Source organism: Neodiprion pinetum, chromosome 2 (genome assembly GCF_021155775.2).
Source record: "Neodiprion pinetum isolate iyNeoPine1 chromosome 2, iyNeoPine1.2, whole genome shotgun sequence".
NCBI lineage: Eukaryota > Metazoa > Arthropoda > Insecta > Hymenoptera > Diprionidae > Neodiprion > Neodiprion pinetum.
The window spans coordinates 37,460,471-37,488,454 of NC_060233.1; the positions used below are offsets into that span (position 1 = coordinate 37,460,471).

Here is a 27,984-nt window from a genome sequence, read left to right on the forward strand (position 1 = left end):
TCAGTAATTTTGAAATAGTGCATGTAGTACTAAAAAAAAGGTATATTGGTACATTGTGTTTTGCACTCTCAATTCTTGTTAGACTTGCTACATAAGTTAATACAAGAATTAACTAAATCTGTAAAAAATTTGCATCCAAAATAATAAAATTGATACTTAGAGTGACGTTAGTGATAACGTCTTTATATTATTTCATCATAGGGCTATATCATATCATGAATTGTACAAGTTTAATTAATGATATATCGCAACATGATATACATACCATTACACTCAAGTGCGTTGCTAAGTGTAATGAAATATTAACGGATAGTTGTAGTAGTGAAGAAAAAAAAAACACAACGAAGTGCTTGACTAAATAACATCCAAAACTCAGTAATCAGAATCGGATGTATACATTAACCTCAATGAAATAAACTTACGAGATCTTTGACATGTTCGAAATAGTCATAAGAAAATGGGTACTCATATTTCTTATATCGATAATTAAATAAATTAATGTTTATAGCTTGGAGTTTTTATCGAAGCTGATAAAAATAATCAGAAGCAACTCTTATCACACGATTACGTATATTCGATATTTTCAACGCACATAAATCAACCTAATTGCATAATTGGTCAACTCAGTTATGAGAGTTATACGTTACTAACGTTAACCACGCACGATATTCATACCTATAAAAATGAATCAACAAGAACACTCCTTTCAGTCATCGCAGGAGATGCGACGGATATTGTTTAGTGTACATAACCTTAATTTATTTTTTAACTATAAGTATATTGTATTCTTAGGGATTCTTAGGTGATTCTAAAATTCGTTCAATCATTTTATGAGCTTTTCATCGTGACACGTGACTATAAGTACAGTAATGGGTAAAAAAATGTTCAGTGATTTGAAAATTTTCTATTTAAACAAATTTATAATATTATTTATGACGTTTAACGTAAAATTTGCATTGCAGAAAATGACGCGACGGAAATTCGCCTCGAAAAACCAGCCACGATAACAGCGAAACATCTTGAACAGAGGGCAGTAAGTTGGAAACATTCTTTTATACTTCTGGTCATTGTTTCGCTCGTTTTTTATTTTTATAATAACTCTTGTTGCAAACTTATAAATAAACCAGCCAATAAATTGAGTTATACATAACGTGACAATATATACTTTTATTTACTTTACTCAGTGCACCAACTGGCACAACTTGCAATTAGTTGCAAATTGTATGTTACGTGGCAGTTGGCTAGATCGTCTCTCCAATATTCGCGTGCCAAATAAAAATGTGTGCATATCTATGCACATACTTTAATGCAAGGTCTTATTACAGGAAACCCAGTCAAGGGTTAAGCATATTGATTATATTCTTTTGCAGTTACTTGAGTTATTTAAGCTCTTAGAAAAAGTGATATTACACATTGATTGTTAGGTGTTCATCATAGTTTTATTGATTGCAAATAAGTAGTGCTCCTCCCTGAAACACCTTTTTTTATTTTCAGAAAAATGAGCCCAACAATGAACCGTACCCTGGAGGATGGAGTCCCCTTTTGGTACTGGCCGGTATTACTTGCTGCTTGGGCTCAGCCCTACCAGCTGGTTATAATATTGGTGTCATAAATAACCCTGCTGATGTTAGTATAAACAATGAACAAGATAGTGTATAAACCCAGGCTACTGTTGTTCTCTTATCAAAATCAGATTATCGTTAGATTCAAGAGCTGTATAATATGTGATAAATTTTCGGTACTAGAGGCCCAATATTAGCAAAGAAGCCCAATTTCATTAAATCAACACGTTAAGCTGCCTGCTTAGTTTTTTTAATCTAGATTTATTAATCTTTGGCCACTGAAAATCCTCACCAGATCTCCTTGTACGGTGATGGGAGCATTTTATTCCGAAGAGGGCAGATTGTTAGAGTCAATTCATATTGGGCTACAAAAAAAAAAAAATGGGGGGGAAGGCCAGTTCCTGCTTATAGGTACATTCATCCTTTCAAGGAGAAATATCAAAAGACTGCATAATGTAATTTTTTATTCATTGTTTTCTGTAATTTTTTTGTAATCAGATGATCAGATTAGTAGTTGTATTAGGTACAGAGCCGATTATAGAGGATTACGCGATAGTTGCTTAAAGTATGAACCCCATTGCAGATTGAATTTTAACGGCAGTATATTATACATACAAAACTCTACATATACATATATTGCTTTTCAAATTTCAGCTAATGAAGAGATTTTGTAATGAAACAATCGAAGAACGTTTTAATGTCCAATTAACAGAAGAGACTTTAAATATAGTTTGGGCAACTGTTGTTTCAATTTTTCTGGTCGGAGGAGTAACAGGTTCCCTATCTGCAGGTTGGTTAGCCGATAAACTGGGCAGAAGAGGTGCTCTCGCAATTGGCAACACTTGCGGAATAATCGGAGCAATATTTTTCATATCTGCTAAAGCTGCGAATTCAGTAGAAATCCTGATGGTGGGCCGATTATTTGTAGGTAATTACGGTTTTATAATCGGTAGTATTTTTAATTTTGCAAGGAAAATGAATAAATCAGAAATAAATATTTTAGTCACAGTTTGAGAAAAAAAAAGGGAATGGAATTTTTCTACAATATGTTATTATTTTTAGGACTTTCCGGAGGTCTGGCAACAAGCCTTGTGCCGATGTACATGACGGAAACAGCACCTTTAAAATTGAGAGGAGCAGTGGGAGTGCTTTGCCAATTGGGCATTACCTGTGGCGTGTTGTTGGGTCAAATTGTAAGTCTCGATTCTACTTTGGGAACAGAGAACTCCTGGCCCATCATGCTAGTTGCATTTTCACCTCTTTGTTTAACTTCTTTGGGACTATTATTTGTGTTGCCAGAGAGTCCGAAATATTTATATGTCATCAGAAGTCAAGGAGGAAAAGCTATTAAGGGTTTGTAATACTTACAAATCTGCTCAAGGATTTGAGTTCACAATAAATACATATAGTGCCTTAGATGTGATCGATACAATATGCAGTTTTTGATTACATTGTTGTAGAACTCAGCCGTCTGCGGAATATGGACGTATCTCTACTGAGTAACGAAGTAGCGAGTTTAGACCAAGAAGCAGTTACCGCCGAAGCAACGGAGATTTGGACAATTGGTCGCGTGGTGAAAGATCCTTCTCTTAGACTACCACTACTACTTGTTTGCACTATGCAAGCTGGGCAACAATTGAGTGGTGTCAATGCAGTATTCTTCTATTCGAATAAAATATTTCAAGAAGCCAAATTAGGAGAAACTGGTGCCCAATATGCGACTCTTGGAACCGGTGTAATCAACGTAGTCATGGCGTTGATAGCAGTGCCAGTAATGTCTCTCTTTGGAAGAAGAACATTATTCCTCCTTAGCTGTTACTTGGCTGTTGGCTGTTTGACTTTCCTCTGTTTTGCAATTATATTTATAGTGAGTATTCAATGATCTCGAATTTTTGCAAAATCAGAATTTACTGAAATTTTTCAGACTGTATAAGAGTTTTTGAAAATTTGAACAGATAAAATTTGTCAAAGTACTCTCGTTAGACAACTTTAGTGACCATGAGTCTAATAAGTCTGAATAATTCAACCTAATTAAATTCAATATTACAGAGATGGTAATTAAAACCCTTTGTTTGCAGGAAGCTGCTGCCGTTATGCCTTGGTTTTGCATGATAGCTGTCTTGGCTTATGTTTTATTCTACGGTCTGGGTTTGGGACCTATACCATATTTCATAGGCTCAGAGCTATTCGACGTTGGACCACGACCTGCAGCCATGGCTCTAGGAGGTGTTTCTAACTGGGGTGCTAACTTCATTGTCGGAATGGGATTTGAATCTGTGATGACCATAATTGGACCGTACAGTTTTCTCATATTTTCTGGCTGCACTTTATTACTTGCACTTTTCAACAGGTGTGCAACAGAAAAACTAGATTCATTAAATTTCAGAGTACACCAACGTTCGTTGTAGGTTTTATAATCATTTATTTCCAGGGTTTACTTACCAGAGACACGTGGTAGAGACACTATGGAAATATCAGCGACTATGACCAAAGGATTTAAATCAAGACCTAATTACACACCAGTTGCTCAATGGCGGCCCTAATTTCAATGGATCTTTGAATGGAGGAACTATTCTATGTCAATATGGCTCTACCTCATAACGAAGAGGTAGCAGCCAACAAAAGTATAAGAGTAATGTACTTAACGAGCCTAGTACAAAGTAGCAGGTTTATTACGAATGAGCTGGCAAAACCTTCAACTGTCAGACTGTATAATGATCAACATTTAACTTTGGGATTTTTTTGTAATATGAAAATACAAAAAGAAGTCTGAGATAATTATTTTTGGTATGAATTTTGTAATATATTACAATTTGACTTTTCAAGTTTATCTTAATTCCTACATTTTTTTATACATATTAAAACATTTGCACAACATGTTGTAGCACAGAATTGTTGAGAAAAATAATTTCGTGTTACAATAAATAATATATTTTTATACACCTAATAAATTGATTATTGCTATTAACACATTATTGAGATTCGCTTGTTAACTTTGTGTAGAATTTATCTAACTCATCATAAAATACCAAACATAAAACGGTATGAGGAGCTATTCTCAACCACGTTGGGAATGTACCTTTGTACAGTCCGTAAATTCCTTCTTTCTTGGCTATCTTAATCAAGGCATCGAATACGCCATTGTACAAAAGCCCTTTACCCTTTGCATCGACTCCTGTAAAAATCAATACGAAATTATTCTAAGACCCAAAACTTCTTACTATTTACGATAATTAGTGCAATGTATGTAGCTTCCAGTCCGAACTACCTAGTAAAAATGAATTTTTTTATCTTCATCATCCATTTACCTTGATTATATAGTCTTGTTGCAACAACATCGAATGGTTGCATAGTTAAGGCTGGACAAGTACCGCCCACAAAACTAGCCAAAAATGTTAACAAAACTGGATGATCAGGAAATAACTGTAACATTAATATATTTATGTAAAAATAACCAATCAATATGAAATGCTTTGTTATGTGATTATTTAATGCTTGTATACATTTATAGATTTCAACCAGTCCGATGCCAAACTAAACGATGTTAGCTGTGTTGCAGATCCTACAAAAAGTCTGGGAACACCAGCGTTCCACCCACGATAAAAACTTTTGAATCCCCCTTCTCTCCACAAATTTTGGAACGCAGCCCACGTGCTAACGTGACCGTGCTGGTGGCCGACTGCTATAGAAGAAGCAGCTTGAGCTTGTAATTGTGTTTTGACCTAAAAAGATCAGATAATATAAACTCAAAATTGCTGCTAATATTTGTAATTTGGCAAGATAAGCTTTCGGATGAATCGACTGAAGGAAACATCTTTGCAAAGATCAATTTGAAAACAGAATATTGCTCATTTACCATGTACAAAGGACTACCAATAATAGATGCCACAGCACCTGCAGTACCAGATATTACTGCGGTCTTTACAATACTGGTTTTTCCATACTTGTTCAAAGTCCATTTGTGCTTTTTTGCAATATTGTAAGTTCCTAGCCGGACTCCATTTAGAACCAGTTGGAATCCAATAGCCGGTATAAAGCCGGCTTGTAGAGCAAAAATTCCTTCATGCTTAGCAACAACGTAAGCAGCATGAATTGTGTTTTTGTAAAGTTTTTTATAGGTCCCGCGTGTCGCCAACTCTCCTTGAAGCTGGAGGCGTATTTTTATTACATCAATTGGGTTTGTAAAGCACCCGGCACCCATTGCCGCCATACCACCAAGTGCAAATTCTACTCCTGGCCTACGATAAGAATTCTTCGTCATTCAGAGGTAAAAGAAATGATGGTGTTTACACTTTTTATAAACTGCAGCCAGTGCATTAGCTCTTGACTTAATCTAGTTCTAAACATCTGAATCCTTATACTGACATGACTCATTGTGATTTGAAAGCTATTGTAACATAACACACTTATACTAAATAGAACTTCAGCCAGTCTGATATACAATAAGCAGTGTATTGCATGAAGATGTTTCATATACCTATACAGTTTTACTTAAAATTATTTCAAGTGACTTCAGTGGAACTTCAGTATATTTCTAAAACATTATCAGTGATTTTCTTAACTACTGTTGCGTCTAATCTCGAGATAAATTGTACGATAAATAGCAGAAAAATACCCATCAAAATAATTCTCTTGTACAGCAGATTATTTTATTTGCAAAGATTTATTTAGTATTGGCATGTCCTATCCTGTAAATTATGACTATTACTGATAACAGTACTATAAGTATATTTCCACAGCAGGTGAGAATGATTGTTGATTTCTAGAGTACAGACATAATTAAATGTTGTATATTTCGTACATACATTGTACAATATTGTACATAGCTCTATCAATCGTTTCAAAATAGGTAATATTCATTGTACCCTTTAGTTTTTAGTAATTTTCAATATGTCAAGTGACCCTAAATCTATCTTGAAGCTTCGGCAAATGATGCAATTCTTGGTTTTGTTACAGTCATTTGAATAAAGTAAAATTCATTTTCATAATTTACGTTCAACCCTAAATACGCTAATCACGTTTGCATAATCCGATTTCCATGCTCTTTTTTGGTACGATAAATATTTATCGAAATTAGTAACTGAGACTGCACATCTTTTTCTTAACAATACGCAAAAATAACAATCCATTGAAAAAATCGAGGGAATTCTCTGCGCAAAATAATTTCAAATCATTTTTTTTTTTTTTTCTGTCGATTAGTCACGGTTAAGCAAGATTCAAATACACGCAGCGGATGACAGACCTGCAGAAGACAGAGTCACATGACCGCTCAGAAATCGAAGTGCATGTACTGATTGTGACTTATGTAATTGGTCATAATGGTCATTCAGCGTCAGAGACGCGCGTGTCACGTGGACCACACATCAAATATGTATGTATACCCATTCATATTAACGTGTTTAATTGATCATTCATTAAAATATATTATAAAAAAAAAATAACAGAGATGAACTCACAATTTTTTCGATGACGACTGCGGCGAGGTGGTTGTCATATTTTTAATGCAGATCTATTTATATAATTGTCACGTGTCAGCTGTAATAATCAGCGTGCGTTAAACACTCGTATGAGTTTCGTGGGTTCGATTTATTCTTAAAGATACTCCGTATGAATCCGTCTTTCATTGGCAGAATCGGTAAGATAACTGACGAAGACGGAACAGACGAGTGTACCTATAATAACGTCTTGCGAAATCCCCCTATCAGCACATATATAAGCATGCGATTTGAACATCTCTAGCAATAGCTGCGGGTGAATTGGTCTAATCGCACAACCCTATAATCTCCTGCCTCGCTCTCTTCCAGGCAGCCCCAGTAAAACTGATTTCGCATCAACAGAGTACAGCCAAATCTCGTAGCGTCCACGGGTCTCATGCTCTCGGGACAATACGTACTTATTACGTACGTATTACGTGATCGCACATGCGTGAATGGCACCAAATGGCACATTCAACATTCTGAGTATGACTAGTATGACCACGTGGTCCTTGGCCTTAGACTGGGACCAGTACTCTGATAGTTACGTGGTTATGTAAGACCTCTAGGTACGACACATTCGCCCTCATTTACTCCCTGATTTACCTTGACGTTTACGCCGTTTATAGACATCATTAAATGGGATTTACAGGATGCGTGTAAAATCGATGAGCTCGATGTTTCAATGCCAATTAAAACGTCTACCGCTTTATCGGAGGGTGAGATATTACTTTTTATCATACTTATACGCCGTAATGCGTGAACGTAAAAATGTCAGTATATTCTTGTTTAGAGAGAGCTACATAACCTAAAAATACAACCGTCTGGCAGCCGGTTAGATGCTATTGGACCTCCAGATCCGGTTTCAAATTTGAGACCTATTATTTTTGCGAAACCAGACAAGGAGACTGAACTCGAAAGATGTTACAGAAGGGCGAGAGAATCAGCACAGGCTTGGAATCAGGAGTTCTGGACAAAGCATAACGCCAGTTTTATATTGGTAATCATGATCTTTCAAGTACTATGAGCCATTAAAAAATACATGACACATTTTCGACAGTTCATTTCATACTAATATTAACATCAATTCAAAATCCAGTTTGTGCATTGATATTTGCTGCAATTTATATTTGTTGAGCCCAAACAGATCATAGCAGCTATAAATTTTCGAAATTCTTTCAACATTTTTGTCTGACGACAAGCTTATTTCACATTTGCATATAAATTTTTTCTATTCTTTTCCTTCTGATTGAAGTTGATTAGTTTTCATGTAAACGACATATCATTAGGATTGAATTAAATATTAAGATCAATTTTCATTACATTCTATTGTAAATATAATTTCAGGAGCGAAAACAGTTTCAAGAGAATCGCAAGCAGGCTGGAATCCCAACATTGACTGCAGATGAAATGTCCGTGTTTTACAAGAAATTTTTGGACAAGAATTGGCAAACTCATCTGAATTACAATATTTCATGGTACAAAAAGAACATTAGGATACTGATTTTGGAAATCAGGGTAAAGTTGTCAAGACTTGGAAGATAGTAGTGTTTATGACATTTATATTTGTAAGTAGCAGTTTTACCTTGTCCTGTGCTGTAAAGTAAGTGTGAATAAATAATTCTTAATATTATTTCAGTATAGTAGGTATATTTCCATGAAAATAATTCCGACTCTGACGAAACATGAACTGATGCCTGAGTATACTTTCAATTGGGATAAGTATTTTTAAGATTATCAGTGTTGAATTACATAAGACCTTTCCAGAATTTCAAAATTTTCACCTTACTTTTATATTTAAATATGGAGGTTTGGTGTTTGAAGGTGAAGTTTGCAGTCGAAATTAGCACTCAAAAATTGGAAAATAGAAAATAAGAAAATACGCAATCGCATAAAGACAATGAGCTGTTAAGTTTTTAATTGATGCAGCTGCTTCTCTTTTCTGCCACTTGTCTTCTGTTTTGGAACTTTGCTTTTAAGCACTCTATTTCATATTCACGTTTTTGTAAAATGATTTTAAGTAATTGATATTGTTGTTTTTGACATTGTAATTGTTTCTGAAATTCCTTTTTAGATTCGAAAAATTTCTCAGCAGCAAATTTTGCAGCCAGTAAGGCTTTTCTTTTCTGTTCTTCTACACAATCTAATCGACTTTCTAATTCCTCGCAGCTACTACATATCATTGAAGTTTGGTCTGGTAACTTTGATTCAGCAACTTCCAGCGCAGCTTGAAGCGAGGTATTAGTTTCCTTTTCACAAAACAGTTGATCGGTCAACTGTTCAAATTCTCGTGCTGCATGTTTTGCCATTTTTTCACTTTCTTGTAATAGCTGAAAAATTTTTGTTGCTACATAAATATTAAATCGAATTATAGCGCAGTGGGGCCTCCTCATAAGATATCTCACTTTGGTTCAATTTTCTGTCATGTTTCATCTACTCTATGAGGCTACTGTCGTACCAAAGAGTAGATACCGCAATGGATTTTAACGTTTAGTGAGATTTGATATGCACAACAATTTTTAACTGAGTTAGTTACAAATGAGTCAGAGTACCCTTATTTTAAAACCTACTTTTTGAACAGCCGTCTTATAACAAGGCCCCAGTGTTTTGTAAAATCCAAATTTAAAATATTTCATTTTATTTGGTATCATTTACTTTTTTCAATTTTCTGATTGTGTCACTTTGATCTTCTATCATTTTTTCTTTAATTCTCAGTTCACAATGGTGATCATCCTTCATATCACATACTTCTTTCCTCAACGTGTTACATTTTTGCGTTTCTTCTGCAAAGGAACATTTCAAATTTTCAAGCTCTACTTTAAGATCTTTCACTTTGGAGACCATTGTCTTAAATTTACATTGTTGGTCACACAGTTGGGTATCCTGAACAACATAAAAGTATAAGTTAAAGTTTCTTAAATCATTCTCCGATTATCTTTTCATATGTTTAGAAACTCTAAAAAATGTAGAAGCGGATACCTTTTCTGAAATGCATGTATCCTTTTTTTGCAATAGAATCTGTTGCTGATTACAGACCCCACTCAATTCGCATATTTGTTTCTTTTGTATTTTAACTACGTTTGTTAACTCTGTGATCATTTCCTCATATTCGTTTTTTTCTGTATTTAGAGCTTCCTCTTTCTTATGCACTGCACTTTTTATTTTATTCACCTCTTCCGAAACCTCTGCACATCTGTAAACAAGTTTGATATATTATTATAACTGTTGAGTAGTTTCCTTCTCTTTTCACGTTACCTATACTACATTACCATCAGTAACTGAACACTCGGAATCCTGATATATCATATAATAGCTCTTGATTATTATTTATTAATACATTATTGATTAATATGTTAAAAATATTGGTAAAAATTACTTCTTTGCTTCATTTTCAGTCATATTTTTCAATTTAAATTTCAACTCTTTGCATTCGCAAGCAAGTTTTGTGTTATCACATATTGTCTGACCCAGTTGTTTGGATAATGTAGAATTTTTCTCAGCTTCTTCAGCTAGTTTTATATTTTGTTGCTAAGGTAAAATCGCTTGATTAATCACGATTTATATTTATGCCTCACAGATCATTCAAGAATTAATTTAATAATTTACAATTGAGTTCAAGCAATAAGTGTACTTTTAAAATTGCAATTTCAGCTGCCAAATCATTTTTACTAGTCTTTATCATATCTGAATGATCTCTGGATTGTTTTGCCAAATCCATAGCTAGGTTTCGTGATCTAACAGCCAGTTTCACTTGTTCCTCTGATTTTGCCAAAGCATCTCGCAAGCAAGCAGCTTGCTGCTCTCCGTCTGATTTCAAGCATTTCATGCTACATGTCAAGTTTTCTAATTGTTCAGCCAGCTCAGCTTTGAGTTTCTTTTCATTTTCAAGATCCTATTTATTATGATTATTTATTATAGTTGTTCGATATGTGTAGAACTTTTGCCAGCCACTGACATTTATATTATTTACAATATTGGAATGAAAAAATAGATGAAATAAATTTTCACGACTAAGCTGCAATAAATGTCACTAAATATTGAATTCTATCACTGCAGTTAAAAAGTGTGTGGATTTTAACAAAGGTGAATGACGGACCTGTTGCAACTTGTCGATATCAAGGTTGTCAGTCGATGATTCCATCGATTTCACGTTAACTCTATCAGCAGATGATCCTCTGGATTGCGTTTCTGGACCCTTGTCTACAACATAAATATAAAATGATATATTATTCATGCAAAAGTGTTGAACGAGCTTCTTTCTCCGTTCAAAGAACACAGTACATCTTCACTGAGAACCAATTTCTGGACTTGGGTGATTTATATTTGGAAAAAATTATATGTTTACGAGAACCTCAAGGAGCGCAAATAATTTGTTTCCTGACTAAAAATTTTACAATCCTAAAATCATTCGTTTTTTCAAACAATATCAATGGTTTGTGTACGAGGATTATCTATATGCAATTGAATTTTATCAATTTTTGTACATATTTAAGCATAATAAGGAAGTACTCAATCAGTATTGAAATGAATGGTAGTAGACATCCAGACAAGTGCAAGGAGTTCAACAATGTGTTGTATAGGTCAGTGAATTTCTTTCTACGTTTTAATTTTAGGTTTCCGTTGCATCTTTTTATTTATGAATGGAGATAATAGCTATACATTAGCCCGATTAACAGACATCCCATTCCTCAAACTCTTTTGCAACTGCCTATCATTTCAATTTATCAAATTTTACATGTTAGAAGTAAATAATCAATAGATAAAATTACCTCGCAGATGTCTAGTGCAACATAAATTCATTTTTTCATATCTATAGCTTGATCCAATGGTGAAACAGCTTACGCTCTTTTAATTTAGCATCTTTGCAAAGGCACATCCTTCTCTGATAGCACGCTTTGTGTGAATTTTTTCTTAGCCATTGTTTATCTTGTAAGCTAGTGCAGGTACAGCAGGTATTTACACTTGTTGCTGCACAGCAACACGTCAATCCTTTTTTACAGGCGAGTCGTTCCATCCCTTCGAGCTGGTAGACATTGCATGGATTTCGGCACTGTTTTCCTCTGCAATTATCCCCCTGTAATTTTCGAATCAACGATATCATAAATATATTTGTGTCTTACAACGAAAGAAGTTTACTGCATGGTTGTGCAGCGGAGAATAACTTGGCATACTGCGATATCACGTTCAGGAATATTTTCGAGCGCCGACATATCGGGACCTTGGGCTGCATGATTCATTCTCTTCAATGCTGAAGTAGTCTTTAGCTGTTTATTAAGTCGATTCAGCTGCACGATAATAGAACCTATACTCATACCAAGATTTACCCGATTTTCGAATGTGGTAATCACAACATGAGTTGCTATAAAACTTATTGACTGTCAAATTCGCGAGTATACATATTTTAGACACTGTTAGAAGTTATCGGTCATCAAATGAAATTTAACACAGTCAGCTACTTTTTCGATATTGTAATATTTAAAGGCAGAGGTTTGTTCAGCGATAAATGTGATATCTGGTTCAAAACCGGACTGACATTTCATTAGCAGATGTTTGTTTCATCTGCAAAACGATTTATTTGATAGTGTTTTTAACAAAGTCGTGAACGGAAACGAAGCTATAAAAACAATGAAGGTGCCTGAATGGCATAAAAAATAATGGGGTATGGGAATTCGTCATGTGGGATATGAGGTGTGCAAGCAACGGATGTTGCGGTCTGAGCAAAGGCACCCAGTCTGATGGCCTAATATCAGATACCTCCACCGAAGAATTAACATCCAGTAGTTCGACGGAAAATTTCAAGGATGACAAAATCTCTAAAAAACTCCATGGTAAAAGAATAGAAAACTTGCAGACATCAGTCCTCCAAAATAATCATTTACAAGTATAAATGTCATTTTTTACCAGCAAAGCAATCCAAAGCAGCAATCAATGAATTCCAAAACTCGACTGACTTGATGATACAAGCATCAACCAGTTTGCATCGAACTCAAACTCAATATCAATTGTATATCCAATGGGGAGTTTTGCTAAGTTTCGGAGTCCTGTTGTGGGTTGCACTATGGGTGACTGATATATTTAACCCAAACCCATTCTTAAAGGAGGGTAAGCATTGTAGAGCTAGTATTACATAGTTTTCGTAATGCCATCCTTTGTTCCTTTTATGTCTTCAATAACTTCGTTTCATCAACTGGTGACTCTGCAGAATGTATAGTTTCAATTTCTCCTGATCCTATTCAAAGGTTGGCTTGCAGACGTAGCAACAGCAAAAAAAGTAACTTTGAAAACTGGAATCGTGAAGAAACCAGCTCCGCCTGTATGGTGGTTCCAGAATTTGTGGAATCATACTTTGAACTCATTGATTTCTGTAACCACTTTGGACAGTGCTGTCTTTCTGACTTGCATTACAATTTTGGTTTACCTTGAATCTCACACAAGAAATAATTGGCGAGGAACTCTTGTAAGACTTTACTGCAAGTGAGTTGAAATAGCTCGCATACTATTTATTTGAAAAAGTTAATTTCTTTCGTCAAATCTCTTTGAAAATTTCTCAAGTTCGTTACCACATAGCATTTTCTATTTGAGGATATTTTGTGAATCTTTTCTGGTTATTAAAATTTCAAGTTACAGCTATTCATCGAGAAATAAATGTTTCTCAAATTCTTGTTCTTTATATCAAATGTAGATAACTTTTAGTACGGAATATTTTTAATCGCATATGGTTATTATACTCATAGTGGATTTTATCGAAATTTAATACACAGCAGGGCAGAACAAGGTGAAACTGATAGGAGCAGTTTCCACTCGAACATTTCACAAGAAGATGTAAGATCAAAAGAATCAGATTTCCTAAGTCATGATGATAATTTATCGCAATTTAGTCATGGCGATGTTAGAAATCTAAACCAACATAATAATATTAGAGGAAAGTCAGAAATGGATGAGAAAAGTACGCAGTGCTTGAGGCAGGAAGAAACTTCGACGACTGAAAATCGAGTATTGAAGTCTGTGAAAGACTCACGTAACTGGAACAATACAAGAAGACGATTAATTCAGATGAACGATTGTAAAAATTGTTGTAATTTGTCGCAAACAAGTAGCCAATTGTCCAAAGACGTAGTCAAAAGGGAGCTGGTTTTTAAGAAACCCAGCTGGACGTGCGTGTCTTCTGTGACGAAAAACGATCAAAGGAAATCAAATTTGGAACAGCCTAGTTTGTCCTGTTCAATATTTAATAAAAGTACAAGCTTTATGTCAGAAAAAGTCGAGACCTGGTTCGAACTAAAGAATTCAGATCAGGCTGAGAAAGTGATGCATACTTTTGATGCAGAGCTAGAAGAATTCTTCAAAACTCGAAACAGTCCATCACCTCTTTCTTTTGGAGAAGCAACACAAGATCTGCAGCAGTATAACAGTAATAGCATCGGTTGTGAATGCGACAAGCAATCAAGGAGTATAATTTTAAACGTCGCTTACAACGGAGGCATTGTCAGTTCCTCGCCAGCATTTCGAAGGTTTTTAGTAAATTTGGCTAAAGACAGACTTTCTGAATCGTATTAATGAACATAAAGATTCAATATTTTGACTTCTTCAAAGTATCTAATTACTGTCAATTTTGATATTACATTTACGTTCTACTTTTGAAAACATGTTCACATTTGTAAAGCTTATTTAATGTCAATCACACCGCTATCGAATTTACGATTGCAATGAAAAAAATTAATCCCATTTTTATATTTTTGACCTTTTTTATTTTATAAAATATCAATTCAACTAAATGTGTCGCAGTTTCATCGTAAAATATCTTATGATAGAATTATTCATGTTAAATCACTGGGTTTGCATAAGTGATAATACAAAATAATGTACAAGTAGGTATTATCGTTATGTATAAGAATATTTTACAATCAGTCGGAGTTCTAAAAATGCCATTCAACTTTTATATAGAACTAGTAAGTGCAGCTCGCGTACGTCTAACACTTCCAGTTTTACAATTGTTGACATTGCTAGCAAATCTCAAAGAGTTGAGGGTTTCATTGAAGCACTCATCTAACGGGGAAATATTCAATAACATTAATGTTTTTGAGTTTCCACCAAGCGAGGGCATCAATAGATGAGTTAATTTAGAGTTTCGATATGGCACATGATCTTGTTTTTTTAACAACGCTAAAATTACATTTCCCAAATTAGCTAGGGACTTGTTGATGTTTTTGGTTTCAGTCGTTCTTGCAATTTCATCATTTCGTAATCTTTCTGAACCAGCCAAATCAACCAAGTTCAATGTACCGGTACAAACCTCGTTCCTCACTTTGTGAGTTCCGATGAGTCGTATTCTTGCCACCGAGTGTGACCGTGAAGATCTAATGAAATGGCACAAATTAATAATTTTTTAAAACAAAACATGCAATCATTTATGTGCAACTTTTAAATTCAATAACTTAAATGTGCCTACTGAATAAAAATTACGATATAGTAATGTAGAACAAGTATAGATGCTGACCTTTCATTGGAATGTGTAGCCGCTACTGCACGGTTCTTTTGTGCTAATCTCAAGCAGTCTTCTAATTCTGCAGGACTATTTACTTTTACAATTCGGAGATTAGTTACATAAATATCTGTGCCTTTCGAATCTGTCATGCGGATTTCGTGAGTTTTAGGATGGTCGTCTAATAAGTCTACGATATGTTCATTGTATATCTCCAAGAAGCTAGCTTCTACAACGTATTCCCATCCAAGAACCTCAAATTGTTTCTTTTCCTCGAAGATGTGTTTGACCTGAAAGTAATGTAATAGCGTTTCAATGGGAATTATTTATTGCAATTAATTCAGATTAGAAATACATACTGTTCTCGGTATCATCCCTTCACAATCATCACTTGGGTAGCCTTCCATTGTGTAAGTTTTGCCAGACCCAGTCTGACCATAAGCAAAAACACAAACATTATATCCTTCAAGTGCGGACTGTACTAGCAGCGCGAGCTCCTCAAATACGGTAGCTTGGCTTGTGTTGGGAGGAAATACTTTATCAAATGTAAATTCCTGCCGAGTACCGCGGGGTCGACCACCGCAGGTTGAAGCTTCCGTGATTTCAGATTTACCAATCTCAATGGTACACTCGTCCGTAAATACCATAGAGCACGTTCTAAACAGTAAAATATGAAAAATTAATATGGTTCCTGGTGTAAGAAAGCGTTAAATTAAAGGTAATGGTCCTACAAAATAAAATATCAATTTATTTTTTGTCACTCCAAAATTCAAATCAATATTTTTCACTGTCGTTATAAGTATCACAAGCTAGACCCATTTTTAATATATTGATTCTCATATGTTCAATAAGCAACAAGACTATATCTGTTTCCTATTGAGACCTGTAACATACCCTTTGGTAATTTCCTTTTCGATACGAGGCCGTACTCTGCAGAAGACTCGAATGTTTCCTTTCATTTCTTGAATTGTATTATGCAATTGTCTTCGATCTTTATCCATCAAGTGAACCAAGCTTTGAAGCTCATCATTTTTTTGAGTTAATTTGGCAATAGCATTTTTATGCAATTCGTTCTCAGCTTTGAAGTCATCAAGTTTTTGCGTTGCTTTGAGCAACTCAATTGCTTGGATTTCTGACTTTTCCTGATAAGTCTGTAGGCTTGCTTTTGTAAGTGATAAATCTTCTTTCAAGACTACATGCTCTTTGCCTAGGTCATTAATATCATTCTGCAAATCCGTATTTTTATTCTGTAAGACAGCCACTTCTAGGGTCAATCTTGAACTCTCCAATTCATACTTTTCTGCTTTCAACCTGTCTTTTTCTTCTTGTACTCGTAAACACTCAATTTGAGATTTCAGCTCAATGTTCTGTTGTGCGATCGACTTGTGCTTTTCTTTTACAATACCCAATTCATTGCTAGCTTCCTCTAACCGTCCTTTCAAATCCCATTTAGGTCTTTGCTTGGTTACAGCTTTCGTGACTTCTGAGTTATTAGTTTTATTTGTAGTCGTAACAGTAGTATTTCTCATTACTTTTGACGTCGTGATTGGTTTTGGCGCAGGTTTGATGTTTGGTCTTTTATTTTCACTTGGTTCATTTGTAGTTCCAGGTCTCTTGATGGCAACTTTTGTGGTACCTGTACTTCTTGTGATTACTCCATGTGTTTTTGCTCTGACTAAGACAGGTTTTTGGGGCACTATTATTTCTGCTTTTATTTGCCCTGGAATATTATGCGTGCTTTTGTACTTTTTCGAATTCTGTGTGTCATTCTTAAGATTTTCATCTGATAGTGCTTTTACTAAATTCTTGTTTCTTTGAGAATGACCATTTACACTCTCTTCAGTATTTACATTCACAGTGTTAAGCCCCTTTCTTAACACTACCTTTGGCTTAGGTAATCGTGATTCCATCTACAAACATTCGGATAGGGATATCATTATTTTAAATAAACTTTGCAAATAACTAGTAAAGATGTGTTGATTTGGAAGGAATAGGAAAACTAGCTCAGCATAAAATTACGAATTGAACGATGTGTAACTGTGACTTGAAGCAAATCTCACCAATAATTTTGCTTTAGGTTAAATTTTATTTTTATCAGTAACAAATCAGATTGTCTAATTGAAAACGTGATTTTATAGGCGTCTTCTCTGTCGCATCAAAGCGTTGACTCGTGCTAGAGTTGTTTTTACTGAACGAGTAACGTTTGATTAATTATCGCCGAATCCTTGCTGCTTATTGCGTTATAATTTAAACTAAAATTACACCGACAACTCGCAAGGTATCGATAACATATCCATAACGAACATATCCAAAGTTCACTGCCTCAAATTTATTCAAATACATGACACGAAGTTAACAAACCTTTCTGCATGCGATCCACTAAAAATATTAGGCACCAAATTCACAAGACGCTGCCAATTATTCAGAGTATTATTCTATTCGTGCGAATATCATTCGAAAAGTGCGTGCCAGCAAGAAAGGATGATCACAGTACCTTTGTATGCATACGAAGCTAATATTATCAATTAAAAATTGCAAGAAAACTTAGCGTCGTAGACAGCCTATGATCAAAGATGTCTAACGTGAGTACGGAACGCGAGTACCGGACTTCAAATATCGGTTACGAGATTCAAACTTGTTTTTATATATATACTTATCCTAAATCCCTTTATTGAACCAATGAAAAACGGGCAAGTCTCACCCAGCCTATCAGAAAATTTTCGAATTTTCGATTCGATGCATTTTAAAAATCCAATAAAGAAGCGTATAAAACTACTAAAACTCTGTTATTGAACAATTTTATGACAATTTTCGGAATGCAGTTAGTCAAACATGAATCAGTACTTTTTTCCGCGAAAGTTTCATTCAGATTGATTGAAATAACTGAAAGACTTAAAAATCTCTGGTCATATGTAGCCACAATAAAGAATGATCGCGTCAGTATATCGTATGTAATAAATTTCTGATCGAAGTTATTCAACGAATAAAATAATAAGTTTGAAATCTCACTGATGCATTTTTCATTATTTATTTGATACCGTTGCCGATTAGCGCGATTAGTTAAATCAAGACTTCAGCAGTCACGGATGTTGAATTTCTATTATGGCATACGTCAGGCTCGTATAGCTTTTCATCTAGTCCCCACACTTACCGTTGGAGCCACGTAAAAATTCATCAATTCTAACCTCGAAGTGATGGGAGATTGGAATTGTGAATATTTTCCGATTTAATATTAATAACAGACGTAATAATGGACATGGATGAAGTTGCGAAACTGGAGCATTTGTCTCTTGTTTCAAAAATATGCACAGAATTAGAGAACCATTTAGGCTTAAATGATAAGGATTTGGGTAATACAACGACGCTTAACCTAACCTAACGTCAGAAACAAGCGTTCAGTGCAATGATTAATTCCAGTTTATTTATTTAACGTTTCAGCTGAATTTATTGTTGACCTGGCAGAAAAGAATAACAGTTTGGAGTCGTTCAAAAAAGTTCTCATCGAAAATGGGGCAGAATTCTCGGTAAGTTGGAAAATTGTATTCAAGATACCAGCATTTGATGTTATTTGTTTCATAATTTATTTCTCTTTTATGTACACGTGCTGTTGACCGTTATTTGCCAAATTCAGGACTCCTTCATGGCAAATCTTCTCAGGATTATACAACACATGAAACCGTCGAAACAGTTGAATGAAAAATCTCACGGTTCAAACCACAGACAAGATGACTTGTCGCTAAAGTTCCCCGGCCTGGCTATACCAAACGAGCATAAGAAACTCCAGCCTATCAAAGAGGAGAAGGATGAAGATGTGGTTAATGACACCATGGCTGCGCTAGAAGCCCTCGCTCCTTCAGGTTCAAAAACTCAACCCAATTCAAAAAAAGACCAAGAAGGACCTGTAGTTGAACCCCCTAATGACAAAAAAGACAAAGATAGAGATAGGAGAAAAAACAGATCGATAGATCACAAGCGGGACAGATCAACATCACGTAATCATAGAGATAGAAAACACAGATCACGATCACGTGATCGGTCTAGATCTAGAGACAGAAATCGGAATCGAAGACGTCATGGATCAAGAGATCGAAAGAGGTCTAGATCAAGAGACGCACGTTCAAGATCCAGAAACAGACGTTCCAGATCACGTGATCGCAAGAACTATAAACGCAACAAACGGCATGAAACTGACCGCTCAAGATCACGTTCTGTAGAAGAACTTGCAGTTGATCCCGAAGTCGGAAAAATTTATACTGGAAAAGTTGCAAATATTGTTCAGTTTGGGTGTTTTGTGCAACTAGAAGGTTTAAAGCGCAGATGGGAGGGTTTGGTTCATATTTCACAACTTCGGCGTGAAGGTCGTGTTGCCAGTGCCAGTGACATTGTTTCAAGAGGCCAAAAAGTTTTGGTCAAAGTACTGAGTGTAGCTGCTCAAAAGGTGAGGAACATTTCTCACTATGCAAATCTAGAATGCATGTTCCAAGGGGAACAGTAAAGTTTAATGGCATGATATAAAAACCATATTCAAAGTGCTGTTACCATACATTGATGAATCCTGCAGCAGTCTGTTTGCACTAGGATGTACAAATTTTAGGAATGAAAAAACGGTTTAATCAATTCGTTTATCAGGTTTCTCTAAGCATGAAAGATGTTGACCAAGAGACTGGACGGGACTTGAATCCAGTTGTGAGCATTTCCAAGGCAGACGAGGATGAAAAACATTTACGAAATCCTGACAGACCAACATCTTTGCTAGAACTGCAAGGACATTTAGATGAGGACGAAACATATTCCAGGAAACGTGTGCAAAGATTATCCTCCCCTGAAAAATGGGAAATAAAACAAATGATGTCAGCAGCTTGTATCGAGAGGTATGCTTCAAATAAATACAACATCATGTTCTAACACTTGATTTATGCAATTATATATTCATTGTTTCATTTTTACTTTTATATGGTAGGAGTGAACTTCCAGAATTCGATATTGAGACTGGAATCTTGCCTCGTGAAGATGATGAAGAAGAAGATGTTGAAATTGAATTGGTAGAAGAGGAACCACCATTTTTACATGGGCATGGTAGAGCTCTTGGTGATTTGAGTCCTGTTCGGATTGTAAAGAATCCTGATGGATCGTTGGCACAGGCTGCTATGATGCAAAGCGCTCTGGCAAAAGAGAGACGAGAACAGAAAATGCTGCAAAGAGAGCAAGAAATGGATTCAATACCTGCAGGACTCAACAAAAATTGGATTGATCCTTTACCTGATGGTAAAACTATAACTTTCAGTGAATTTTAGTTTAAATATTTGCTTTTAGTTCAAAATTACTTACACTAGGCACAAATTATATTTTTTAAACGAAATGGTATTATGACTCGAAAACATATTAATTTGTTTATTTCAGCGGAAAGTCGGACTTTAGCTGCAAACATGCGTGGCATAGGATTACAGACACAAGATCTCCCCGAATGGAAAAAACACGTCATTGGTGGTAAAAAATCGTCATTTGGTAAGAAAACCAACTTAACACTGTTGGAACAGAGACAGAGCTTACCAATTTACAAGCTCAGAGACGAACTGGTGAAAGCAGTAACAGATAATCAAATTCTTATCGTCATTGGCGAAACCGGATCTGGTAAAACAACACAAATTACTCAATATCTTGCGGAAGCTGGTTTCACATCACGAGGTAAAATAGGATGCACGCAGCCGAGAAGAGTAGCGGCAATGTCTGTTGCTAAAAGAGTTGCCGAGGAATTTGGTTGTAGATTAGGACAGGAAGTCGGATATACAATACGTTTTGAAGACTGCACTAGCCCTGAAACCAGCATAAAGTATGTTTGAAGATTTTGTATTTTTCTTACATTTGAAAACTTATTTAAAATGCGAAATTTCACCTCATTTTATTGTAATATAGGTACATGACAGATGGTATGTTACTCCGAGAGTGCCTCATGGACCTTGATTTGAAAATGTATTCTGTTATAATGTTGGACGAGGCACATGAGCGTACTATCCACACAGACGTACTCTTTGGTTTATTGAAACAAGCTGTAGGTCGACGGCCAGATTTGAAGCTCATCGTCACTAGTGCTACTCTCGATGCTGTTAAGTTTTCACAATACTTCTTTGAAGCACCGATATTTACAATTCCTGGGCGGACATTTCCTGTTGAAGTAAGATTAAATCGTCAATAATTTTGAAATAAAAATTACAGTAGCATTGACCAATGTAGTTTTCGATAGATTGAATTAAATTTTTCATTGAGTACTCCAAACTCATCACAAATCTTAAAATGTAATTTGACCATATCTTTATTATCGATTTTTAGGTGATGTACACAAAAGAACCAGAGACAGATTATTTAGATGCTGCTTTAATAACTGTGATGCAGATTCACTTACGCGAACCGCCTGGAGATGTTTTGTTATTTTTAACTGGGCAGGAAGAAATTGATACTGCTTGTGAAATTTTATATGAAAGAATGAAATCTCTCGGCCCAGATGTGCCAGAGTTGATCATTTTACCAGTTTACTCTGCACTACCCTCCGAAATGCAAACAAGAATATTTGAACCTGCCCCACCTGGATCCAGAAAAGTTGTTATAGCGACAAATATTGCGGAAACGAGCCTCACGATCGATGGTATATACTACGTCGTTGATCCGGGTTTTGTTAAGCAAAAAGTGTATAATTCTAAGACTGGAATGGACAGTCTTATTGTCACGCCCATTAGTCAAGCAGCTGCTAAACAGAGAGCTGGCAGAGCTGGGAGGACCGGTCCTGGAAAATGTTATAGATTATACACGGAAAGAGCTTACAGGTAACGAACATCATTTTATTGTAGTTTTAGTGAGTTTTCAATTAAAAATATGGTTTTTCCTTGTAACTGAGAATTGTCTTTCCAACTTTTTTACGTTTTCCTTAGCAAAATATTGAATGTTGACAAAGTTTTGGCAATAGATTGTAACTATCTATTCTGTGTAGGGATGAAATGTTGCCAACACCAGTGCCCGAAATTCAGCGAACGAATTTAGCAACGACAGTTTTACAGTTAAAAACCATGGGAATTAATGATCTCTTACACTTTGACTTCATGGATGCCCCACCTGTTGAATCTTTGATTATGGCATTAGAATCCTTGCACAGCTTGAGTGCTCTTGACAATGAAGGGTTATTGACAAGACTGGGAAGGCGGATGGCTGAATTTCCACTAGAACCGAATTTATCCAAAATGCTAATTATGAGCGTCCACTTGCAATGCTCAGACGAAATTCTTACCATTGTCAGCATGCTTTCAGTACAGAACGTTTTCTACAGGTAAAATCAGTTATTCGGAATATATGTCTATTTTCCGATTCTTCTGATATTATAACTTACGAGTTTGTATAGTCATACGTTCGGAAATTAAATACTTTTTTTCTGATTTCTAGACCAAAAGATAAACAAGCACTTGCAGACCAAAAGAAGGCAAAGTTCAACCAGGCAGAAGGCGATCATTTGACATTATTAGCAGTGTACAATTCCTGGCGAAATAATAAATTCAGTAATGCTTGGTGCTACGAAAATTTCGTACAAATAAGGACTCTGAAAAGAGCTCAAGATGTTCGCAAACAGCTGCTAGGTATAATGGACAGGTAAGTAATAAATATTTTACTTATATTTACAAGCAACCGTTAAAATGTCTGAAAAATTGAGCAAAAAATATTTGCAGTACAATTGCATTGTTTATTACCATTTTCTAGGCACAAATTGGATGTGGTGTCTGCTGCAAAAAATACAGTGAGAGTACAAAAAACTGTATGTTCTGGATTCTTCAGAAACGCGGCGAAAAAAGATCCTCAAGAAGGATACAGAACACTAGTTGATAGCCAAGTTGTTTACATTCATCCAAGTAGCGCGTTATTCAATCGGCAACCTGAATGGGTACATAGTATTGATATTAAATGCTCTTGAACTCATCATTATTGTAAGAAATAGATAGCCAAAAATTGATTTACTGATATTCCAGGTGATTTACCACGAACTTGTCCAAACGACAAAAGAATATATGCGAGAGGTTACGACGATTGATCCGAAGTGGCTGGTCGAATTTGCACCGGCATTTTTCAAATTCAGTGATCCTACGAAATTGAGTAAATTCAAGAAGAATCAACGATTAGAACCATTATACAACAAATACGAAGAACCTAATGCATGGCGTATATCCAGAGTTCGACGGCGTAGAAATTAGACTGAATATTCATATCTTGAAGCTATCAATCATACATATTATGTTCTCATCTTGAAATGTTACCATTGCTGCAATAAACCACAAACGGTTTGTCTCCGTTGCTTGGTTAGTATTATATAAAAATTTCTTGGTTGCTATTAACACCATTTGACGAAGCGAAAAACTGCTTCCAACATTATGTCACTGTAATGTAGAACAATTATTTAATTTTTAATGTAAATTTACGACCACGTATTGCAGATGAAGTTAACTTTGTGAGAAACACAACGGATTGGGACATGTTGATTCAAATAATGGGAAGAGTATAAAACTTTCAAGTCATTCTCAATTTTTGTGATAAATTGATGGTATCCAATCAGCCCTGGATAATTTTATGTACAGGACACATAAGAAAATATGTGTCATTAACAGGATAAGATTATACATGGACAAATCAAAATAAATTTACCTATTGTGTATGTGTTGTATAAATATTATACTGTTCAATATTTTTACTTATGATTTAATTGTACATTCTTGCACAAATCAACAATAATCTTGGCCACATAATGGTGTGCCCTGTGAGAGGGATGTCAAATGGTGCGGAAGAAAGTCATCAGAAATACATTAGAAGCACACGAAATAAGCCAAGTACGTAACATTTGAGTCCGTCTTTGCACGCTTTGAAATTAACAATTTACTGCTAGCTATTAGTACTTGCCTAAAATGTGATTGTGACAGACGATGTTACTGACAAAAAAATTGCAACATTAAAAAGTCTCGAATATGAAAGTGAAAAACGTAAACGTTTCTCAGTAACAGAACATCTTATTAAAAACAACTGCACACCAAAGGTAAGAATGAATCAAGTAAGTAACTTTCATTGTAGCATCTGATTGAAGAAACAAAGAATGTATTGAAATCAGTACATTTTTCAAGTTGTCGGACTTCGCCAGACGGATAACAATTTTGATGAGTCGTTGCACTTTAATATACAGCAATTTATAAAGGTGCTGTCTAATGATTTGAACTGTTATTGTAATTTTTAAATTCAGAGACTTGGAGCGATAAAATTGGTGACGAAAGATATGGTAGTGTTACAGTTTATTAAGATTTAAGAAAAGTGAAGACTTTTACAGATACGTCATACCATAAAATGCAAACAGCGAGAATACTCATATATTGGAAATACAAAAATTCACAGCACAACACTAAATTGGTGAATAATGTAAAAAAAAAGTTGATAGCTTATTCGCGTTTACATACATTTCGCTAACACTAACACATTAATTATTATGCACGTAATCTATTTTTATTTTCGACATATAAACTTTACGGCTTATTGTTAGATGACTATATTCTTACGCATGAACTTCGTATATCATACCTCCAACTTGGTTAAATATCTAAGTAATTGTCGCAATAATAATTGTTATAACTATAATAATAATAATACTCAAGGACAACAGAATTGTTTGGTTCAAGCATGGGGATTGAATTTTATTGTGACAATCATTGTCAATAATCTCTCAAGTAAAGAAAATAATCTTTGTATACAGCAGAACACTGAAGGGGTTGCATGTTAGGAAATGGTTTAAAAAAAATTTGTGCTGAAAATTGTGACCATGAACTACCAGCACTACTATCCCAATTACTAAATAATGATATCGTAATGGAAAAATCTGGCAATAATATAATTTTGAACCCTAAAAATATTTGTCTGGGCTGTACACTGTGAGATACGTCGTTTAACATCCACATCAGGTTAATTACGTACATCGGTAGAAGAGTTATAGGTCAACGTCATTTTGGCAACTCAGGGTTAAAATTAACTAATCTTCAAACTTGAAACAGTTGAGAGATGATGTTTGTTTACTTTTTTTTCTAGAAGTACTATACACATAGTACATCATTCCTCAAGTGATTGCAGTATAAACGTTACGTTACGTAACGATAGAAGCGACTATATGTGATATAAAATATTCCCCAATTCGTACATTGCCAATTAGGTACAAGTCAGATAATAATTTATATTGGTTCACAGTTTGGTTAATACATGTTCAAGTATTACAGTATCGCTTGTGTCGTTTATCAATGAAATGTAAAGAATAAATATAGTATCAGTCAAATATTGAATGAGCATTTAAAGTGGCATGAGTCGGCTTAAATAAATGCAAGCAAATAAATTGCGATTGGGAACATAAGTATTTCAATCTGTGTTATGTGAACAACAAATGCATAACGCTGCCTACTCAGACATGGAGAAAAACTAATTAAGACATCTTGGGACGCGTCAGATAGCTGCATATAAGTTTAATAGGTTTTTGCATCCTTCCGTTATGTCTGAGGCCTGGTAGAAGAAGGAGACTGTTTACTAGAAATTTAGAAAACACACGAGACAATTAGATACATAAACGGAATTATGTGAAATTTTAATCTTCGCGTATTTTGGAAATACATGAAAGACTTTTGAGTAGATATCGAAGATAGACGATAGAATATAACTCTTTCAAGTAACAAATAGATGTATAATAAGTGAAATGATACATACCTATGACATACATCAGGAACAAATTGTTGACTGTGTTTCCAATCAATGCAAATCCAAGCAGTACAGCTGTTATTACTCCATAGTACTGTGAAGAACAATAAAGATATTATGCTACTTCAAGCATATGTGAGTTTGTAGTGTCGAAGTAATTCGTTTTACATACCATGTTGGCATGATTAGTACGTGCCCATAATGCTGTTCTCCATATACTTTGCAACTGAGTTATAGCATGAGATAATCTTTGGCAGATTTCATCTAGTTTACGTTCTTTTTGTCCTGTCCAACTATTTGTGGAGCAAAATGTCGAAATCAATATTGGTCCCAGATAATCGCTCAATGCCATTATTAATAGACCTACAGAAATGACTGTAAGTATGGCAGGCTCCATGAACCACATCAACCTTAAACAAGTTATAAAAAAAAATTGTATTTAAAATTTTTCTTATTCAAGTTTATGTTTTACAATTTAATCACGCTGGTTTAAAAATTGAACTTATTAAATGAAGTTTTCGAATTTTTAGGTTCACGAGTGTACAATGATCCCACACGAAGGTGATGTGAAGTTTGCTCGCTTTCGTTTGAACAATTGTAATACTAAAATTCAACCTCTTAATAGCGAGACAATCAGTGGTTTTCTAACTTATTGCACATTTATATTTAACCGAATTAATTCAACTTCAGGAAGTAAGTGGATTTAAAAACAAGAGATAAATGATATTAACTATTCTGTTAAGTTAAAATAGCCTGCAAAATTTTTTGTGAAAACATCGAAGCAATGATCGGCGATTTGGAAGCAGTTTGACAATGAATAAATTCTTATTGCAGAACAGAAATAAACTGACAGATGAAATTTGCAGATGCAAAGTGCTGACGTAATGAGAAAACATCATTATTCAATTAAACTTGTTCCTACTTACTGAGAGATTTTTAAAATGAACACATTGTTCATATAAGGTTTGTAAGCTTACAGAAAAGTAGAAGTTGTGAGACCAAGAATGAGACCTGGATGCCAGGACTGTTCCCAGAGGAGTATTGAATTCAAGGGTAGAATAACCTCTCGCCAACACTCCATGCGTCGCTTCAGTTGTTTCATTTGTTTGTCCTAAAAACATTTTCATGCATTCACGGTTCGTAACTAGAATTACATACGTGAGGTATACATGGTTCTAGAATTGCTCTTGATTGATTTTTTGTGGAGGCTACCTCACAAAGCATATACGCGCAACAGTACATTAATTATCTGCAGGTACTTTTCGCTTGAAAGAATAAATAAAATGCTACGCATACAAGCATTTCCTTAGAGAGTATCAAAACTGTGATAAACTCACCTTTTCGGCGGCTGGCGTATCTGGCATGTTATTTTACGTTTCTAATATTATTTGCAGGGTTTGAACAGTTCACGAACGTAAATCAAATAACAGGAGTATTTGTGCGGCAAACAAATATGTGTGTGTTGCGTGTGATCCGAACGGAAGTTAACTCTTCATTAATACACCGGAGTCAAAGAAATCTTTACATTCATACAGTAAGTTTTATATTTCGTCACTCAATTTTCCTGTAATTTCTCTAATAATTTAGACGTTTCATATGAGTTTTCACTTTTTTTCAATTCGTCAACCTATAATCGCTCTACAGACCTACCCTCGCTTTTGAAACATACCGATGTAGTACGTACAATGTAATTGGTTGATTTTAACAGACCCAACCA

At 35.1% G+C, this 27,984-nt stretch overlaps 8 protein-coding genes across 14 annotated transcripts; 4 read left to right on the top strand and 4 right to left on the bottom strand.

The window, feature by feature from the left end:
- The first annotated feature begins 59 nt into the window (after positions 1 to 59).
- Positions 60 to 4,387, top strand: LOC124211860 (solute carrier family 2, facilitated glucose transporter member 4). Of its 4 annotated transcripts, none has more exons than XM_046611359.2 (8): positions 60 to 461; positions 963 to 1,033; positions 1,495 to 1,626; positions 2,217 to 2,490; positions 2,625 to 2,915; positions 3,023 to 3,429; positions 3,641 to 3,912; positions 3,994 to 4,387. In XM_046611359.2, exons 1-8 carry the CDS (start codon positions 458 to 460, stop codon positions 4,103 to 4,105), a joined length of 1,563 nt encoding a protein of 520 aa, XP_046467315.1. In that variant the 5' UTR covers positions 60 to 457; the 3' UTR covers positions 4,106 to 4,387. The 4 variants fall into 4 exon arrangements, with proteins under 4 accessions (XP_046467315.1, XP_046467317.1, XP_046467313.1 ...); XM_046611361.2 differs by lacking the exon at positions 60 to 461 and adding an exon at positions 606 to 743; XM_046611357.2 differs by lacking the exon at positions 60 to 461 and adding an exon at positions 682 to 888.
- Positions 4,388 to 4,509: 122 nt separating this feature from the next.
- LOC124211861 (solute carrier family 25 member 35) lies at positions 4,510 to 7,379 on the bottom strand. Its single transcript, XM_046611362.2, has 6 exons — positions 7,235 to 7,379; positions 7,019 to 7,097; positions 5,419 to 5,800; positions 5,066 to 5,284; positions 4,871 to 4,985; positions 4,510 to 4,737 (listed from the first exon to the last, which is right to left on the bottom strand). The coding sequence occupies exons 2-6, from the start codon at positions 7,054 to 7,056 to the stop codon at positions 4,535 to 4,537; spliced, it is 957 nt and encodes a 318-aa protein (XP_046467318.1). The 5' UTR covers positions 7,057 to 7,097; positions 7,235 to 7,379; the 3' UTR covers positions 4,510 to 4,534.
- On the top strand, positions 5,689 to 8,669 carry Coa8 (Cytochrome c oxidase assembly factor 8). Of its 3 annotated transcripts, XM_046611363.2 has the most exons (5): positions 5,689 to 5,829; positions 6,762 to 6,933; positions 7,689 to 7,755; positions 7,830 to 8,036; positions 8,384 to 8,669. In XM_046611363.2, the coding sequence occupies exons 2-5, from the start codon at positions 6,881 to 6,883 to the stop codon at positions 8,579 to 8,581; spliced, it is 525 nt and encodes a 174-aa protein (XP_046467319.1). In that variant the 5' UTR covers positions 5,689 to 5,829; positions 6,762 to 6,880; the 3' UTR covers positions 8,582 to 8,669. The 3 variants fall into 3 exon arrangements, with proteins under 3 accessions (XP_046467319.1, XP_046467322.1, XP_046467321.1); XM_046611366.2 differs by lacking the exons at positions 5,689 to 5,829; positions 6,762 to 6,933 and adding an exon at positions 7,465 to 7,592 and having other exon boundaries at positions 7,666 to 7,755; XM_046611365.2 differs by lacking the exons at positions 5,689 to 5,829; positions 6,762 to 6,933 and adding an exon at positions 7,468 to 7,605.
- Positions 8,670 to 8,786: 117 nt separating this feature from the next.
- Positions 8,787 to 14,769, top strand: LOC124212303 (uncharacterized). Its single transcript, XM_069134000.1, has 5 exons — positions 8,787 to 11,616; positions 12,619 to 12,864; positions 12,941 to 13,138; positions 13,276 to 13,510; positions 13,798 to 14,769. The coding sequence occupies exons 2-5, from the start codon at positions 12,711 to 12,713 to the stop codon at positions 14,591 to 14,593; spliced, it is 1,383 nt and encodes a 460-aa protein (XP_068990101.1). The 5' UTR covers positions 8,787 to 11,616; positions 12,619 to 12,710; the 3' UTR covers positions 14,594 to 14,769.
- LOC138190398 (synaptonemal complex protein 1) lies at positions 9,674 to 11,912 on the bottom strand. The gene is made up of 6 exons (XM_069133189.1): positions 11,879 to 11,912; positions 11,133 to 11,236; positions 10,668 to 10,928; positions 10,413 to 10,564; positions 10,016 to 10,229; positions 9,674 to 9,919 (listed from the first exon to the last, which is right to left on the bottom strand). The coding sequence occupies exons 1-6, from the start codon at positions 11,910 to 11,912 to the stop codon at positions 9,674 to 9,676; spliced, it is 1,011 nt and encodes a 336-aa protein (XP_068989290.1).
- LOC124211864 (carboxy-terminal kinesin 2) lies at positions 14,758 to 18,133 on the bottom strand. Its single transcript, XM_046611368.2, has 5 exons — positions 17,880 to 18,133; positions 16,413 to 17,428; positions 15,878 to 16,175; positions 15,534 to 15,808; positions 14,758 to 15,393 (listed from the first exon to the last, which is right to left on the bottom strand). The coding sequence occupies exons 2-5, from the start codon at positions 17,426 to 17,428 to the stop codon at positions 14,973 to 14,975; spliced, it is 2,010 nt and encodes a 669-aa protein (XP_046467324.1). The 5' UTR covers positions 17,880 to 18,133; the 3' UTR covers positions 14,758 to 14,972.
- Positions 18,134 to 18,661: 528 nt separating this feature from the next.
- On the top strand, positions 18,662 to 25,980 carry pea (ATP-dependent RNA helicase pea). Of its 2 annotated transcripts, XR_006881531.2 has the most exons (13): positions 18,662 to 18,868; positions 18,957 to 19,042; positions 19,150 to 19,956; positions 20,148 to 20,389; positions 20,479 to 20,783; positions 20,919 to 21,348; positions 21,432 to 21,690; positions 21,846 to 22,336; positions 22,501 to 22,833; positions 22,947 to 23,150; positions 23,259 to 23,439; positions 23,525 to 23,851; positions 23,987 to 25,980. XR_006881531.2 is itself a non-coding variant. In XM_046611367.2 (12 exons), the coding sequence occupies exons 1-12, from the start codon at positions 18,769 to 18,771 to the stop codon at positions 23,744 to 23,746; spliced, it is 3,660 nt and encodes a 1,219-aa protein (XP_046467323.1). In that variant the 5' UTR covers positions 18,662 to 18,768; the 3' UTR covers positions 23,747 to 25,980. The 2 variants fall into 2 exon arrangements, 1 of the variants encoding a protein (XP_046467323.1); XM_046611367.2 differs by having other exon boundaries at positions 23,525 to 25,980.
- Arl6IP1 (ADP-ribosylation factor-like 6 interacting protein 1) lies at positions 24,813 to 27,895 on the bottom strand. The gene is made up of 5 exons (XM_046611377.2): positions 27,605 to 27,895; positions 27,245 to 27,378; positions 26,440 to 26,677; positions 26,277 to 26,361; positions 24,813 to 26,099 (listed from the first exon to the last, which is right to left on the bottom strand). The coding sequence occupies exons 1-5, from the start codon at positions 27,629 to 27,631 to the stop codon at positions 25,999 to 26,001; spliced, it is 585 nt and encodes a 194-aa protein (XP_046467333.1). The 5' UTR covers positions 27,632 to 27,895; the 3' UTR covers positions 24,813 to 25,998.
- Between the last annotated feature and the right edge of the window lie 89 nt (positions 27,896 to 27,984).